This window comes from Prenolepis imparis, unplaced genomic scaffold, assembly GCF_030444845.1.
Source record: "Prenolepis imparis isolate NDT839.2.m4 unplaced genomic scaffold, iyPreImpa1.0 SCAF_9, whole genome shotgun sequence".
In the NCBI taxonomy this organism is placed as follows: Eukaryota; Metazoa; Arthropoda; class Insecta; order Hymenoptera; family Formicidae; genus Prenolepis; species Prenolepis imparis.
This window is the reverse complement of record NW_028141167.1, coordinates 14,003,539-14,023,242: the sequence shown is the minus strand read 5'-3', so window position 1 is coordinate 14,023,242 and position 19,704 is coordinate 14,003,539. Positions and strand designations below refer to the sequence as shown.

At 31.1% G+C, this 19,704-nt stretch overlaps 1 protein-coding gene and 1 long non-coding RNA gene across 3 annotated transcripts in view; one reads left to right on the top strand and one right to left on the bottom strand.

Annotated features, from left to right (window-relative positions):
* The window catches only part of LOC145941130 (uncharacterized), a 28,595-nt gene extending 10,447 nt beyond the window's left edge, over positions 1–18,148 (top strand). For both annotated transcript variants that reach the window (XM_083047015.1, XM_083047016.1), the window contains exons 4-10: positions 4,447–4,861; positions 5,923–6,091; positions 6,786–6,969; positions 7,377–7,645; positions 8,453–8,951; positions 9,207–9,344; positions 9,514–18,148. In XM_083047015.1, the coding sequence (XP_082903141.1) occupies positions 4,447–4,861; positions 5,923–6,091; positions 6,786–6,969; positions 7,377–7,645; positions 8,453–8,951; positions 9,207–9,344; positions 9,514–9,911 (2,072 nt within the window). In that variant the 3' untranslated portion in view covers positions 9,912–18,148. The remainder of the gene's footprint in view (positions 1–4,446; positions 4,862–5,922; positions 6,092–6,785; positions 6,970–7,376; positions 7,646–8,452; positions 8,952–9,206; positions 9,345–9,513) is intronic.
* LOC145941132 (uncharacterized) overlaps positions 1,399–19,704 on the bottom strand; it is a 90,628-nt gene continuing 72,322 nt past the window's right edge. Inside the window, exon 8 of the long non-coding RNA XR_014426136.1 lies at positions 1,399–1,751. This is a non-coding gene — a long non-coding RNA (uncharacterized LOC145941132). The remainder of the gene's footprint in view (positions 1,752–19,704) is intronic.

Genomic DNA, 19,704 nt, shown 5'->3' with positions numbered 1-19,704 from the left:
AAAAATATTTTTTATAGAAGTTGCAGCGTTTTTTACGATACAAAAATTTTTTGTGCTTTTTTTTAAAGTTTTTTTACGGTTTCTCAAAGAATTAAATTTTTTATAAACAAAATCATATATTTTTTTACATAATCATACAGATTTTATGCATTGAATCCAATAATTTAAATATAAAAGAATTTTTTTTATATCTGACAAATACTTTATGTATTAATATTTACAATAGAAGATATATTTATACGAAAAATTGTTACAAATGCTTAAAACTATATTGATCTTGTTATATGATTGGATCTCATCTAAATTCAATAAATTGGAAATACATATATTATAAGATGATTTATTCAATTTGACGAAGATTAATTTGAGAATTGTTATGTACACACAAAGTTTTTAATTATTATATCGATTTTCAAAACTTTTATTAATAGCAAAAAGTGCTTATTTTTTTATAAGAAATACAGTAATACTGGTCTGTATCCTATTTATACACTAATATATTATTAGGTTTATATTAGAATCTGTGTGTTAAAACACTATATAGATTTCTATTTTAAAAACTTAAATTAAACTTTAAAAAATAATTTTATGATAAAAAAAACAATGCAAGAAATTTTCATCTTGCAGTTTTTACAAAAATTGTGTTTTATAAAGTTTTAATTTTTCCAAAATATTCAATTATTTCAATTAAAATGGGACATTCTGTATAAAACAGATTAATTTTTATCAACATTTTTTATTAAGTAGAAAATGTCGAAAATTTGTCATTTGGGAAGAGGGGAAGACACGTGTATCTATAGATAATTTGAATATTTTTTTTTATATCATTATATATGTACTATTCCTGATAGAACGTGATTTGATATCTCTGATTAAAATGTCGCAAATCAAGTCCGTGCAATTTAGGCAGAATAATAGTCCTGCTAAGAATATAGCAGTAACCAGTGTTTGTTATTATCTAAATAAAATTATATAGATGATCATCTAGATGAAATTTTGGCGTCATCTTATCTTTATATAAATAATAAAAATATGTATTATATTTATATCTACATCTTAGATGAAAAAGGTGTTATCTTTACTAAATTATCTAATTATTATAGAATAATGTCCAGATAATTTGGTTTAGAGTTCATAGTACATAAAAATACTTAAGTAGTAGAATTTGCGCAGTAAGCGATAAAAACTTATAAATAAAAGTATGAATATATTTTTATATCCCTTTTATAATTTACATTTTTTTTGTAACTGTGTTTACAAAAGCGATCTTAAAAATATTATCTGGAAGTTATCTAGATGAATCGCCATATAATTTTATCTTTTATCTAGATATATTTAAAAGAAAATCATCTTTAATCTTATCTAACAATAAGATGAATTTACATATTTTCATCTCATCTTTATCTAGCTAATTTTAAAATCATCTAAGCACTGGCAGTAGTTACTGTCATTATTGAGATATGAAAAATTTAGTCAGTTACATCAGTTGATGGGAGTTTTCGTAAAAATAGAAATGTCACATGCTACAGGAGAGGCTGAAAAGGAGTTTTACTACTGGCTACTGTCACTACCACCACCAACGCTGTCTGGCCAGAAGGGTGGGACGGGGACGTCACACCCCTTCCCTCTCTCTCTCAGATCGAAGGTGGTGGCGAGTGATGATACTTAAGTTGAGATTTCAGTCGGCCCTCGTGACTTATGCGGTAGCAAGTTCGCTCTTGTTTCTTGTGCATTCGGTCGAGAATCTCCTCCTGGAACAAAATGACATTATTTGCTCGGTTAAAATCCGTGTGTTCAAGAATGTGCGTTTTCAATGTTTTATAGTATTAACAATTTTAATTATTAATTGTTTAAAATTAACAATTTTTAGTATTAACAATTAATTGTTTAAAGTCAGAGATAATTGATAATGCTGCCATAATGAATATAAGTATAGATTATGGGTAGTTAAACAAAAGTTTTAAAAAATTGTTTTAAACTGTTTGTGTGTGATTTTATGGTCTCTTTAATTAGTAAAGCATATTTTTTTATATAATTTGAAAGACAATTTTATGCAAGTTTTTTTATTTTACATTAAGGCTCCTGGCTCCTTTTCGACCATGTCGAAATCGTGACGTCAGAGGCGAGAAAACACACGCTAAAATTTCTTAGATGCCATTTCAAAATAAAAAAATATTTCGATGAAACAGCACTTCAGATGGCTTTAGCACACTCTTAAAAAACCCCGAAAACTATCCTTTCCCCTTTATAATCAATCCAACAGCTGTAAAATGTAATATTATAAAGCCCAGTCCGTCTGGTCTTTGCACATGCGCAGTCATTCCGCATGTCAAAGTCTGATATCTCGATCATTTTACAGATGTTGATTAATTATAAAGGGAAAAGGATAGTTTTCGGGGGTTTTTAAGAGTGTGCTAAAGCCATCTGAAGTGCTGTTTAATCGAAATATCTTTTCATTAAAAAATGGCATCTAAGAATTTTCAGCGTGTGCTTTCTCGCCTCTGACGTCACAATCCAATATGGCCGCGGTGAGGACCCAGGAGCCTTAAACATTGAAGATAAAAAAATTATAAAAACTTGCCCTAGTCGCATTAAAATGTACTGTCTTACAAATCAATATATATTTAAAAATATACTACTTTTGATATGAATTATTTGTATGGACTAAATAATACAAGATAATTATCAAAAGCAATCAATTTTGTATATTTAATTATTTTCTTTTTCGTATTTCATCTTATTTCTTTGTATTTAATATTCTTTTTATTATTTTTATTCTCGGCAGAAATGCTACAAAAATTAAGCAGAAGTTCTTAACATAAAAAATAATACAGTAAAGTTTTGTGTATTCGCACAATATATCAAAACAGGAACTAAATCGAAACTGAGCATACCATGATGTCATACTATACATATATTGGCAGAATATCATAAGAAATCGAGCATGTGCTCCTGTCTCAAAAGATAACAGAAAAAATACAGCATGGTCTGTTGACCATGAAACAACATACTGAATATTATATTACGACACATCAATAATATCGGGTTTATTCTTTCGTTTACCGCTATATGATATGTTTATTTATCTACTCAAGTTCCTATCATGAGCAAATATAAAGACTACAAAGTGTGGCTAATAAGATTAAAAGAATATAATGTTTATTTCTATTCGCTTAATTTTTTATACAATTTCTGATGAAAACAGACAAGTCAGAATATGAATAGGGATCAATGGAAAATATAAAAGTTCAATTCCCAATACAAATCTTGCGATTTTACGAATTATTAGTGTCTTTTTAACAGATTAATTATTCACACTTAATTATTTTATGAATTATATTTAACTATATCTCAATTGTATGAAATATTACTACAATATAACATATGTTATATTGCATATTATATTTATGGATTGGAAAATTACAGTAGTTACATTAAGTAACAGGTGATTTACTGCTAATATTTGTGCAATAATACTTGCACTCGATTTTTGCTGTCATTAGTAATAAAATTTTGCCAAAATAATTTTTGAAAAATTTTTTTTAAATCTTCGAAAAAATGTTTTTTCAAAATTTGATTAATATAGTTAAATAGAGATGTTTTTAGTATGAAACTTTTGTGTAAAACATTTTTTGATATCTCGAATACTTTTCGAAAAAAAACAAAAAGCCTTTCTATATATGAATGAAGGATAATTTCACCCCTTAGAATCGATTTTTTTTCAATTAAATTGGTAAAAAAAATTAATTTTCTTGAAAAAATTATCTTCTAGTGTACGTGTATGCTTAACATTACACGCGCACATGATTAGAAATTGAGACTATATATATAATCTATATATATCTATAATCAACTGGGCCAATTTACAGCAATTAATTTTTTTAATTTGTAGTTTATAATTTGTAATAATTTATTTTATAATTTTTCAAGCTTCTATTTGTTATGTTTACAAGTTTGGAAAAGTTCTTTCAGGAATATGTTTATTAGTGCTCGTCTATATTTTACTAGAAAGTAAAAATAATTATGTAATTTAATTGTGTAATTTTTTTTATATTAAAATAAAGGAACGTGAGGAGCGTGTATTACGAAGTTGTCTTAAACTTATATTTTTGAAAAAAATAAATATCACGTACACAAATAAAATCAAATAATGGAAATTTCTTCTGAATTTTCCAAAACAAAAATTTCTTCAAAAATTCTTTTTTAAAACAAATTTTTAAGATAAAATTTAAAAATAAATTTTGATATAATTTTTATAATGGTTTATATATATAAATCAAATAATTTTAATGATATACAATAAAATAACGAATAAACAAATTTTTAAATAATTTTAGATGTTGCATTTTTGCTCTGCGAACAACTCTGAATAGTCTATTTTATTGTATATTGACTTTGTCAAAGCCTTCTCATTATTTTTAATAATTAATTTTGATGATGTTACAGAGGAAGAGCCATTAGAAAACAGCAAGACGAGTCAATCGACTGCATCACGAGAGAATTCTGTAGTCTCCGACACGCGAGTTACCGTACCCTTATCATCAACTGTGTCGACCCCTGTTCAACTGACTCCGCTTCATTCCACCTCTCACCATCATCACCATCACCATCATCACCACCATCATCATCATTCGCAGCAGCAGCAGCAGCAGCAGCAACAACAGCAACAACAACAGCAACAACAACAACAACAGCAGCAGCAGCAGCAGCAGCAACAGCAGCAACATCACAATCACAGCGATCATCATAACACACACAACCATTATGTGGAGAATCATAATCCGAATCAATCTCAGCAGAGTGTCGGCAACCTTGTGGTCGATATTGAAGCGAACCATGATAATAAGAAACATCGGACTGGGTAAGTCTGCTTTAATTTCTCTATATTTCTCTTTTTTCTCATCTTTATTTTTCTCCTCGCATCACAGAGTTCTATGACAGTAATGTAAGATTTGGGACATAGCAAATTGTTTTTAATAAAATAATTTTATACGGTATTGCAAAATCAAATTTAAGAATAAGGGTCTATTTATCTATTTACTTGTTGACTTGTTATTTTGATCTCATCATATCTATTTCTTTTTTCTTTATGTTCGAATTTCAAGATATGGGATAATAATGAACACACATACTTACATACACACCAACACACATTCCATTTTGAATCGATATGTTAGCCTGTTGCTTCGCATTCTCGCTTCATCTCCCTGCATGAGCACCGTCGTTGTCAACGCAATACAGGCTGGTTATACCTATTTATGTTGTGCACGTGTGCAAGGTGAACGGCATGTGCACTATGTCACTTATATCGCGGGATGATACGGTGCTCAGGTTGTTCCATGATTGCGTCAGAGAAGTTGAATCGCGAAGATATTGTAATAACAATATTACATAACTTTTTAGCAAATTTTTGTAAAATAAATTCTTTTCCTTTCAAAATTATACACGTTTTATACATTCCATTTGATTTTTGCGAGAAAGATTATCGCATACACACTACACCCTTTTACTCCAAAATGCAGTTACAATACACAGGGTGTCTTGTAATAATCGCACGATCTCTTGTATGCGGCTAGAGCGAGTTAAACTGAGTAGAAAAGTCCTGTATCATTTTGCGATCTAAGCAATAATTAATGAGAAATTAATTGAGAAAGATCGGCCAATCCGACGAAGCGTGATGGGGCGGGGCGCTCTACAAATCGGCCAATGGGGCACGTGATGTCTCGCGCGCAGATTGGCCGATATTGTTTAATTCATTTATCATTAATTATTGCTTAGATCTTAGATCGCAAAATGATAGGGGATTTTCCTACTCGATTCAACTCGCTCTACACACAAGAGATCGTGCATTATATCAAAGATTAAGGAGATAATTTTTTAATTTTTAATTCTATATAATCATATTTTTTGTATCTTGCATAGACCATGCGTTATACGATCTGGCACGAGGGAAGTACACAATAAATTGGAAAAGAATCGTAGAGCGCATCTCAAAGAGTGTTTTGAGCTTTTGAAGAGGCAGCTACCATCGCAAGATGAGAAGAAATCTTCGAACCTCTCTATTCTTCATGCGGCGAACAAATATATAAAAGTATGTTATATATTTATATACAGGGTGTCTCAGAATTAGTGGTACACCTATTAATGGCAGATTCCTGGAATCATTTGAAGACGATTTTTCCTCAGCAAAAATGTCGAGGCATTTTCGAGTTATAAGCTATTGAACATAAAGGGTTTTTCGCAAACTGAGCTTTGTGGAAATAAAATATTAACAAAATCACATTCTTCAAAATTAATTTCAAGTAGAGTTTAATGAACTTTAATGGAATTTTAATTTATGGTTTAGTTACAAAGATACATGATGACAAAAATTGGGAACATACAACAAATGATGGCCTTCTTCGACATTTTCGCTGAGGAAAAATCGTCTCCAAATGATCCCAGGAATCTGCCATTAACAGGTATATCACTAATTCTGGGACACCCTGTATATATATACATATATATTATTTAAAACATATAATTTACACAGTTTTGATCCATTGTTTCTCTTATGATTTATAACTTTTTTATAACTTTTTTATGACATTTATTTTTAAAATATTATTAAAATATTATAGCTGCAGTGGCTGGTAATATCAACAAGACTTTTGAGGAAGATATTGCTGATGAATAAATTGTGCGGCATTAGTTAAAAAAAATATAGAAGAAAACTTGTGTATTTCTTATACATATAAGAAGCAGCGTTCGAGAGAGAAAGATATTTTTTTTCTGTCATCTCGCAGGCATTGACAAAGAAAGACCAAGATTATGAGCACGAGATGGAGAGACTCGCGAGAGAGAAAATCGCGGCTCAGCAAAGGTTGATGGCACTGAAGAAGGAAATCAACGCGACTTGGGATAATATTGATATCAATTCTCTTCTGCTGGAACAAAACCCAGGAGCGGACATGACAACCGCCAAAAATGGTAAGACACATTTGTAAAATGTTAAAAAATAAGAAACATGTCGGAATTTGACAAAGTATAATATTTGGGGAATTATCAGTTTTACCTATGATCTTTTATTCTATATTAATTTTATTCATTTCATTCAATAAAATATTCTTGATATTGAAAAATACTGAATAAAAAATCTGCAGAAATTTTATCTTCAAAAATTTATTTACGCAATTTTACTTACAATTTTACTTCAAATATGCGATTTTACTTTTTTTCTATTTTTATTAGATTTAAAATTTTTGTTCTCAAAATAAGTAGAACAAAATAAAAGAAATAAAAAATATTAATTATAAATAAATATATATATATATATATATATACTATAATTTTTTTTTTTTTCAAAAACTTTAAAATACTTCTCTTACAAATTTTAGAAAATGTAGAAGTTGATGTTATCGGACTTCCACGAGGTGGTACGAGATACAGTAGCACGAGCAGTCTGAACAGCGTGACGACAGCTAGCTCGCCGCAAGCATTGCAGTCTACTAGCAGCACGACTTCCAATATTCACAATCAAACCGCAAATACGGGTGTCGTTTGTCAAACGCAAGAACTCGCACCACGTGGCTCCAGAGAAAGTCCGCCCGCGAATTTGGTGTCTAGCGCAGCAGCAGCACCTACATCTAGCATTTCTACTCCGCAGGTATATAATTTTCAGCTTTCCTAATTACGAACGATGACAAAGTCGGGATAAAAATTTTTTTCGGCACCATATCCAAAGTCGGATCGTAAATATTGCGATTTGAAAATAATTCGGTGCTAGAGTAAATCACGCATTTGCAGAGCCGCTTGATAGACTGCTACTAAAAGCGGCTTTGAAAATTCGTAACACGATTTTTCTTCATAATATTATTGTGTCCTTTTCTGGAAACTTACATTGAGGTTTAAGAAAAAGTATGTAATTTGCAACTAACAGTTACATATTTTTTCTTAAAAACAACTGTGTTTTCTTTACACCAATTGATTCATCTCATTGTTATGTGCATAAAAATATTGAGCTAAGATCATCGAAGAATGAATATTTTGAGATGTTTCTTATAGTTTAATAAAATAAAATTGTAAAATTACGCCCAATTAAAATATAAAATATCTCGTAAATTTTTTAGCCCTCCTATTATAACTTTTTATGCCGAATATTGCGAGGAATCGATTTATGTAAAAAAAATAGGGTGGTTCATCTATTTAAAAAAAAACTAGCTTGACCTTCAAATGACCTTGAAAAACGCCACCTAAGGACAATTCAAAAAGTCACAATATTTTGTTCTTCTCAAAATCTTACAATTTTTATCTGATACATTTTTTCTAAACCCTATTCCAAATATTTGCTTGTTATATGAATCATCCTGATGTTGATCTCTAACTTACAATTAGATGTAGATTTATAAGCACACATTAAAAACATTTAAGATTGACCCCTACAAAAATAAAAGAGAGGATACTTTGGTTTCAGGAAAAAGTCGTCACGTCGTCCACAGCTAGTATAGTGCAGCAACCGCATCAGCTACACCTGCCGATTAGCGCCCAGATGTTGAACACGAGTCAAGGTCTTGCAACGATTGTGCCGACGTTGCAGCACATCGGTCCGGGACTTAGGGTGGTTCCAGGTGATACGCGGCAGCTCTTGGTCACACATACCCCTGGCAATAACGAGTCCAGATCGCTCACGTTGGCGGTTCAAAACTCCTCGGATCAGATAAGGCCGCCGCTGATCGCTGTGCAATCCAACACTGGAAATGAGCCAAGGCCCGTGGCGCTGGTTGTTCACTCGTCCACCGCCAATGACAATAGAGTGACATTTGTGCACTCTAATTTGTCTAACAACGACAGGCCACTGGCTCTGGCCATGCAATCGTCCGCGAGCGATGTTAGACCTGTCACCTTCGTGCATTCGGGGAACGAAGGCCGGCCGCTGGTTCTCGCCACGCATTCCCCCGCGTTGAATGTGTCGAGTAAGTTATTTGTAGAAACCCGAATCTCTTTTTAAATTAAAAGTTTCAAAGTTCATAAATTTAGTGTAAAAAGATTTACACACACTATTTGTTTATATTTTTTTCGTATAAAAATCGTTTAAAAATCTTTCTCACGTTTATTTAGGATCTTTTGTATCATAGACGGAATAGACAAGCGTTCTCTCACCTCTCTCTCTTTCTCTCCTCCGGAGTCTCTCTTTTGGATTTCTAAAATAAAAATATTTTTACGTACAGATACTCAAACGAGAATAAGAACGGGTGATGCACAGACTACACATAAAATGGTTAGTGGGGTAACCCTAGTAGGAGGCAATGGCTCAGAATTAGCAAGACTTCCCGGTGGCGCGGAACTGAATATACTTCCAGCAAATGGTATGTAACTCTAGCACAACAATGCGAATTAGTCTTAACTTAGTAAGGCTCCAACATGGTGGATGAGGAGCCAGGAGTCTTAACCTTCTTTTGAAAAAGGTGTCGTAATACAGTACAGAAAGAAAGAAGAAAATTGATGATGATATTTGTTACATGTTGCTGATTGCAGGATTAACTTTGAGTCATGCAGGAGTGTCGCTTCAAACCACTGCGGGCAAATCAGGCTCGACGATGATGCAGAACGCCTCGTCCACGGAAAGTATAGCCCACATCGTCGGTCAGCACACGCCTCTTTCCGGTTTAACTCCGATCGTCACGCCGATGACAGTCGTTTCCCAGGGTAATCAGGTGACCGCTCACATCCTGGCACCGTCCAGTCTGGCGGGGAAGATGATTACCACTCCGATCCTCAAGTCCGTAGGACAGATGCCGCTTGTGAATGCTCAGTACCTTAACACCACGACTTTAGTGAAACCCGTCGTCGTGGTCAGCTCGTCAACGTCGACTCTACCGTCGACGACGGCTTCCAGTACACAACCTGCGTCAACCTCGAACTCGACTGTCTGACAATATCAAGGAAAAGCAAAGTTAATCTGATTGACGTGTTGGAGTATCCAGAATATGGATTGTCGAAAAATTTTTAATTATAATCGGAGTCCTTATGTTCTAAAGTTAATATACTTTTTGTTATTTGTTGAGATTGACGAAAATTAGCGACAACAAGCGAAAGTTAAAAATTATGACCATCGAGCCATATGAGAATTAGGCAATTTTTTATCATTAAAGAAACTTGCACGAGAAAAGCCTTGGTCTATTGATATTGAAATAGCCTTGCATTTTGAAACTTTGTGTCCCAGAAAGATTGAATTCGAGATTTGAGCTTTTCCGTGAAGAAGAAATTGACTGCGAAAGTGTGAGAAAAAAAACCTTGCTCAACTCATGCAATGTATATTGTATACATTACTTTAGTTTTGTTAAAGAAATTAGATTATTACATAAATTAATGAAGTTCAAAGGGCTAATTTATAGTCCAAGTGTCCAAGAAATAAGAAAGCTTATTACAACATGTTGATAAATTAATGCTTTTTAAGGCTCCTGGTTTCTATATTGATTTATGATATACATATATATTAAATTATATATTTATTATATTGTAGAGAAAAACTAAGGAAAAAATTTTTTGATATATTTTCGATATAGATCTATATATTATTGAACACAAGTGGTAATGTGCAAAAAGACTAATTTATTTTTATGTACAAAAAAAAGAGGTTCGCTTGATTTCTTGCTTTTAACGTCATAACATCTAACATTGCAATTGCAGGAACTGGAAGCGGCAATTTAATCAATGTACGAGAGTAGCGTTAACAGTTGGCTTAAGATCTCTGTTATTCACTGACTGTTGGAGCTGAATCACTGAATCTTCAATTGCTTTCTAGAAACAAATATTGCAAGAGTTAGAACAAAGGTGTCAGTTATAGTCGCGTGATAATTAGCAAAACACATTTCAAATTTAATGTAAATATTGTATTTGTACATTGACGAATGTAGATCGATATGATACCTTAGATAAAGTCTGGACAACAATTTGAAATGTGTTTATTATATAGATTATTTATTTAAGTCATTATACACACATACACAAATATATATAAAGTAATAACAGTGCAGTTGTATGTATGTATGTATGTATGTATGTATGTATGTATGTATGTATGTATGTATGTATGTATGTATGTATGTATGTATGTATGTATGTATGTATGTATGTATGTATGTATGTATGTATGTATGTATGTATGTATGTGCGACGGTTATACTATCTTAATTGACGAACTTAAATTTCCTTGTAATATATGTTATTTGTGTAAATAATTTTTTTTAAATCATATTTTCGATCAAAATTTGATAATTAACTTTCTTTTTCTAAGCAACTTATGTTATATACTTTGAAAGATTAAATATTTTTCTATAGACAACATGGAAAAGAAATTTAAAAAATTGATTTGCAATAGAATAAATTTTACTTTTCACATAATTTTTAAAGTACTTATTTTATGAAACCTACAAATTGATAAGTTTTATCGTACCTTATTAAAATTGGAAAAAAATATATTACAAAAAATGATAATGCGATGATACATTTAAAGTATCGTAAGAGAATGAGAATAATATTAATATTAAAATATATATCTTGTAAAATGTTATGAAATAATAGAGAACAAGTTGGATCAGTGAACTCTATACTAAACTGGAATGTGCACTGCTATGCTTAGCGCCCGGGTCTCAAGAAGCAAAAAACAGCTTGCTTTGTAACAATTTATGTCTAGTAAATTTTGATTGGTCAATTTATTTTATACATATATGTTCTCACTACAGATCAATAGAAGGAAAAGAAAAGACATAGAAAAGGATTTAGTTCCAATTTTCCCTCTCGCTCGTCCCGTTTTCTTATAATACAGTTCACATTCCAGTATAATAGTATAGAGTTCACTGAGTTGGATTAACTAACTATCTATTGATCGACGAAATGAAAAGATGAAGATTATGTGCCGTTTTGTTTTTAAATTTATCATATAATAATGGCTGTGGAGAACGGATATTGAACTCCATACGGAGGTGTCTGTTTAGTTTCGACAATTTCAATCGCAAGATGGAATTCTCGTTACACTGATAGCAAGAGCGAAAAATTATATAGAGATGGCAGAAAAAGTAATTTAGGTTTGTAATAATACATTTAAGTATTTATTCTTCTATATTTATTACACACATATATGCAAATATGCATATAGAACAAATCACTATTTTGCGATTTTCACAAGCGTGTAATTATAACTTATTGAAAATCATCATGTTGATTTCGTTATACGGAAAGATTTTCAAATGCTTATTTCAAATTGCCATCATCATTGTAATCTACTTCTATTATGATATAGGTGTGCATTGTAATGTTTCATCTTTTTATAATTCGAGCATTTGTTTGCAATCATGCAGTGCATAACTTGAAATAAATTAAAAATAGAATAAAAAAAAGAGACGCATGATAATAGAACTATCTCTAATGAAAGTAGGAATAATTGCATCCACTCATTCATCTATTGCACTTTTCTTATTTTCTATAAGTATGTAAAATCTTTGTATATTCTTATAAAATTGTATTTTACGCTTTCGATTATTTCTCGGAATGTGAGATCGTTAATGATGAAATAAAGAACTCAGTTGGGCAACATATTAATTATATTATACAGGGTGTTTCTAAAACTATATTAGAGATTTTAAGGGCGCGCGTATTCTAGGGTTCAAAATAAAAAAAGAAGTTCCTATAAACATGGGTCCAGAAATGCTTTCCCTCCGAGTTAGTAGCCCCCTAAAATTCGGGGAGAAAATCGAAAAATGTATTATAGCTCTCGAAGACTTTTTCACAGATCGTTGAAACTTTGTACAGCGTAATAATTAATAGTGACCTGCATTTTTATGTGGTTTTGACAATTTAATCCAATTTTAAGGGGAATTAACCCCCAGATATGGCGGGGTGCTAATTTTCATTTTTGCACCCATGTTTATAGGAACTTTTTTTCATATTTTGACCCCTAGAATACACCCTTAAAATTTCTGACATAATTTTAGAAACATCCTGTATATATAATTATATATAAATAATACAATTTAATTATATAATGGTTTTTCATACATATACATATATGTTAAATCATTTTATAATATACTCTCGGTATTCTAAGTGCATAGTGTTTATATAATGAAGTACTTTTTAATTCAACATGTGATGCAATGAAAAATATTTCCTTTTGTACATTTTTGCATGCGCGACTATTGATTATCTCTCGGATATCTCAACTTTTATTTGTGTATGTTTTAACATTACTATATCTGCATATGAAGGTGAAAAGATATATATTTTATATTTCTTAAATTATTTAATTGTATGACATGATTATACAGTGGTTTAATTTAAAATATAAATCATATATCTTGCTTAGTGCGTTGATGAAATCGCATCTGTACCATATATTCTTGTTAAATTGTTATATAAATAATATGTTAAATTACTATTTTTAACACACATCACTATCTTATGCAGATAAATATTTTGCTGACAGAAAATTTCAGCATAATAAAAGTCTATTAAGCTATAGCTTGCACAATTTTTATACCGTTATACAGATTTTTGTCTTTAAATCTTAGATCACTCGATATTTATACTTTAATGATAAATTTTTTTAAAATTTAAATTTGATGGTTTTACAATTTCGATATTAACCCTTTAACAGTGTACAGAAAAAAATGTTTCTGTGCCGTCAGTGTGTTGACAAAAATTTGTTTCAATTTTTATAAAAAATATTCCTTGGGGGTTTTTGGGGTCGCTGAATCCAAATTTCATATCAAAATTATCGAATTAAAGATGGCGGATCCAACATGGATGCCGCAAAGTTTGAAAATATTTTGATTGGAATGAAACTTGTTTTTCATATTACATAACGTCATTTTCCATAGAATTCGTGTGCGTTTGTGTATGCTCTCAGTTTTCTTCGTGCGCCGCTAGGTGGCTACGCACGGACTGCATTCTCATAAGTGATCATTCATATAGACATCCATTTATAGTCATGTGTTTGGCTTATTTTTTATTTTCTATTGATAACATATAAGCATATTCTGAAATATCATTCCTTCTTTTATAATATCAACTATATTATATTATTGGTTATCAATCGCAATGTTTGAAATTGGTCTTTATCGAATTTTTTTATGATGACGCATATAAGCGTCAGACACACTGGTGGTCACTAAAATTTTTGCGCATATAGGCGTCCGACACTGATAAGGGGTTAAGAAAGAAATTAATGCAATTATAATAACTAATGCAAGTATAACATTAATCATCCATTGTGCGATGTATCACTTTTTACAATTAGAATTTGGAAATAAAGGAAAGTTCAAGTTGCAATAAAGACGAAAAAGTTTTTCAAATATATATATGATTCAAGATATTCAATACAATTTCAATTAAATTATTTTTTTTATTTTTCCAAAATTCTCTTCACTTTTACTCGACTAAAAACTTCAAGTCGTGCAATAAATACAAAAAAATGGCCGTATATTCCGTAGCACATAGAGCAAGAAACAAAGTTGTGTAAGAGATGACTGAAAATGTAAAAAATATATATATAATTGAGCGGAAAATAATATTTTACATCTGCTGTTTGAATGCGACTGAAATCACTGTCGGAAACTATGAAAGCGATGTAATAGCCTCATGTAAATAATTTCGTTGGCGAAAAGAAATCGCCAAATGGACCGAAATGTTGTTCGCAACAGAAGGAAAGAACTAAAAAAAAATAGTAAAACACTAAGCGATATATATATATATATATATATATATATATATATATGAATAATCTGTACATGCGTATGTCTGTGTGCGAGTGTATGTGTGTGAACAATGTGATATAAATAAATAAAAGATTAATTAGCGTAGTAAGCGTTTAAGTATAGAAAAAACATCAGCTGTTAAATCTCGTTGTAAGGCGTAAATAGAGAGCTGGTAATTATTATTTACTAGTATTCTATATGAAACGTCAACAAATAAAATTGTATATATATATATATAAAAAGAATACGAAAGAGAGGGAAAGCGAAGGAGAGAGATTGTAAGATATAAATATAATAAATGCGCGGAAAAAGAGAAAGAGATAAAGAGATGCTAAATGATGAATAATATAGCGTGATGAATTGTGCCCGATTGTCATGCCGAATAATAATTTTAAAAAACGCCGGCGTTGTGTATATCCTATATATATATATGATAAAATCTGCAAAAGATTATAATTGAATGAATAACGATTAAGCAGAATAAGTATGTGTAAGAAAAAAAATAGTTATTGTTGTAGTCTATGTCGAATTTTGTTATATGCCTCGGCTGCAAACGATGGTACGTCCTTCGACACACACTTCGATTTTCTTAAATCTAATGCGTAAAAAGAGGGTAAAATAAATAAATAAAAGAGGGAGGAAGGAAGAAGAGAAGATTAGAGAAAGAGAGAGAAAAATGGACAGAGCAAGCGTCACCAAAGAGATTCGCGTTCTCTTGGCGTGCAAAATACATTTCGTTAAGAAAAAAAGTACGATGTATAAAATCTATTACAATAACATAAATGAAAATTTAAAGGGGTGAGTGTGACGGGGTTGCCTAATGCTTTTAATTAATTAATTGTCTACGCCGGCTCGGAACTCTGCTCGATGTTGGCAGCTGTACAGTGCTGTTATTAGTCGTCGGTGCTCCTGCAAGCTTAAAAGTTTAAGGTTCCTGGGTCCTTGCTGCAGCTATGTTAGATTGTGACGTCAGAGATGAGAAAGCACACGCTGAAAATTCTTAGATGCCATTTTTAAATGAAAAGATATTTCGATGAAACTTCTTTAGATGGCTTTAGCACACTTTTAAAATACCTCGAAAACTATTCTTTTCCCTCGATAGTCAATCAACAACCGTAAAATGATCATCAGACTTTGTCATGCGGAATGACTGCGCATGTGCAAAGACCAGACGGACTGGGCCTTATAATATTACATTTTACAGCTGTTGATTGATCATAAAGGCAAAAGGATAGTTTTCGAAGTATTTTAAGAGTATGCTAAAGTCATCTGAAGTGCTGTTTCATCGAAATATCATTTTATTTCGAAATGGTATCTAAGAATTTTTAGCGTTTTCTCGCCTCTGACGTCACAATTCCAACATGGTCGACGAGAAGCCAGGAGCCTTAAAGAGATAAGTTTAAAGATAAAATAGTTTGAAGAGAATTAAATTTTTTTTAATTGTAAAAAAAGTATATTTATTTGCAACAACTTCTTTTAGTTCTCAGAAGTTCAATTTTTTTATTATAAGTATTTGGGAGGAGGGGGAGCATAAGGCTAATTACGACACTGGCAACCGAGTATGAACAACGACAATGACAAAATGCTGTTCTACATCGTGTGTGTATGGGTGTGTTATTTTTTTCGAAAAAAATGGATAATACATAATTCAAGAGCTTATTTGGCAAACCGTCTTAAATGGATAATATCTAAAAATAAAGAATTGTGTTATCAAATTATAGAAAGAGCTGAAGAGAATCTGAGGAATAAATTCAAGATAACTTGTGTGAAAAAAATAAGCTCTTCAATTCATGATCCATCCCGGTGAATGTGCGAATTCTGTTGCAAAAAATCCTGCAAATTACATGTGTAATAAAAAACATTTGACTTTTTGGTGATCGAGCCGAGAACGAGCTTGGCGGGACCACTGTGCGCTTAATAGTACGAGATAAATAACGATCAAAAAAAAATTTTACAGAGAAAGAGAGATTCATGCAGCCATAGTGCACCCTCGGGAAGAATGTTATTTCCGATTTCTTTCAATTTGATAAATTGTTTTACCGAGAAAAAAAAGTCGCAAACTAGGATACGATCGATACTTTTCGAGACATCGATGTTTCAAATTTTTTTTTTTTTATTGAGATTTTTCCAACTTTTGACAAGAAGTTTATTTTTATTTTCATAGAAATGTATCATTAAATTTTTTTAATATAGCAAATCTAATTTTAATTTAATCAGAAATAAGATTGGGTCAGGTTCAAATTTTTTCGGGATTATAGGAGGAGTGGCCTCCGTTTTTATATATTTTATAATATTATATACATAATTAAATTATTTCACCAACTATATTCTTTCTTAAATGTACAAAAAAATTATGAAAAAAATGAATAGAGTTTAGTTTGAATCATTTAATTTGATATATATTTGTTATTGTTTATCTCTTTTAGTCTAAAAAAGGGAGTGGCCATTTTTGATGGGATACCCTGTACATATATAGTACCATCAATTGTAAATACTGCTGTTATTGTGACTTTTAAAAATCGGTATCTCAAAAAAACTATGGATCATAGCTTATATTGTGGTGTGTGATAGTCTTCTGATAAAAAATCCTGAAGAAATGACTCGTCAAATGAAGGGATCCCAGAAATAACATTCTTGCCTATACCTCCTTTTCGATTCCCCGGATTGCGATTGAGATCGCATTCTATTTCGTTCGCTATATATACATATATATAGTTGAATAACCGTATTGAAACAAATCGTCTTTAGAAGCAGACAGAGACAGGCAGAGACGGAATGCGAGAATCAAAATCGGATATCTGCTCTTCGACAGCTAGTATTTAGAGAGATTAAGTATGTCAAGTATGTGCATATGTATGCATGTGTGTGTGTGTGTGACATCAAATGCGAATGGTCGATCATGTCGACCCCGTTGATTCCTTGTGAAATTCAAGAGAAATCTAAAAAACAATTGTTCTAAATTACAGATCCTTAGAATACACTTCTCAGGATAGGAAAAAATTTTCAGTTTCTTCCCATTTCGTTAAGATGTGGAATTATTCCATGTTTTCCCTGATAATATCTTCTTCATCATATCATTTTATACATTCTGACTTTTCATTTGATAGTGACTTTTATGAAAGGATGTAAAAATATTTCAGATATTTAATTTCTTGTATTATGTATAAATTATAGTAGTTATATACTGTTGTTGAGAATATACGAGACGAAAAATGTGATAACATTCGTCGTACACTAGCTGAAGTATTTCAGGATTCCTAAGAGTTAAAATTATTATTTAGCTCTTGTTCGATTCGTATGTATAAAGTCGACTCTAAAAAAAATCTGTCATTGAGCTCATAAAATCAATCGATCAATGCGCCCTTTGCTTGCACACAAATAAACTGATGAATAGTTTAGCCATTGTTTCTTCAACATTTTTGTTGATTTCGATTGTATGTATAGTAAATCCTTGCATACAAAATCAAGAGATACACGATATTTCTTCGCGCCAAAGATCTGAGCACAAAGAGTGTCGTAAAGTCGGATACGCAAAGATTCAGATACAATAAGAAGAATAAGGATTACGGAATTAATCATAAGAAATTGTAAGGAATTAAGTCCAGACGACGCGTTAAATATTGGAATTTATCACTAATCAGAAGAAAAAGAACTAACATTTCTTCACCCCAATTGATCATATTTTAATCTTCAATCTCTATATCTTCAATGCATCTGATATGGGCTTAATTTTTAACAATTCCTCATGTTTAATTCTGCATTCCTTACTCTCATTGTGTCTGATTGTGAGCTTTCAGTCAACGTACAATGATGGATATAAACGTATGTTAAACATGTCTACAATCTTTGTGTTCAGACCTTATTTTAGAAAGTATTTCAGCAAGAAACACATATAGACACAAATATCACATGATTGGCTATCGAATAGAGAAATTTTCGGAATTTAAAAAATTCTTTATTCGATAGTTAATTAGTCAATTGTATCTATCTGTATTTTCTTGTTAAAAAGTTCTTTATATTATCATATCGATCAGATCTCAAATGATAATTGATTGATAATCGATTTATTATTCTTTATCTATATATTATAATATATTTAACCGATAGTTTATGTTTTATTTATATAACAAAAATGTTTTTATTTTTTTTTTCTCGTGTTGTATGGACAGAAATATGATGCAAAGTCCAATCGGACAAAATTTTCATTTAATAGTCGAGAGAAAAAACTTTTTAATATAGCCAAAATACAACAAATTCTAATTTTTCGTTTTACAATTAAACTGCAGAAAGAATTGCATATTGAAGTTATATAATATTTATAACAGTAGAATTATAAATTTTACGCTAAAAAGCAATTTTTTGAAAAAAAAAAAAGCCAAAAGAAAATTTCAAACGATGACATGCATATTGTTGATTGTGATGCGCCAGATGCAGTTACCTCCAAGTCTATATTTATTATAAAGTTTTAAGAGCCAGAATAATGCAAAATTTCTTTCGGACAATTTTTAGTTATGTAAAGAACATGACAAAAAAAACTTTATATAATTTTACTGAGGCAAAATTACTTTGATCTTTATACATAATTTCTGTACTTATATTAGCTGCAGCTATGGGGATATGGAGGAAAGAAAGGGAGCTTTTTAGCACAAAGATCATAATCGTTGTTGACAAAGTCGTAAACATAAAGGCCATGACAAATGAAATTTTACAATTAGTCGTAAAACCCGTATTGTACTACGGATTGCAGGCTTGATTATGATTAGGACTACGAATTGATCAAAGCAATCAAAGCAAAACTGCTTTGCCGACAACTGTAAAAGTGAGTCCCATGGAATAATACCAACATATGGCATAAAAGAGCTTAGCCAATCACAGCTTTTACGTTCGCATTTGTTTCAATCATTTAAATTATGAGATACGTGGGTTATATGAATTCTGAAGTATAAAATAGTTTTTGTTACACTCACAGCTA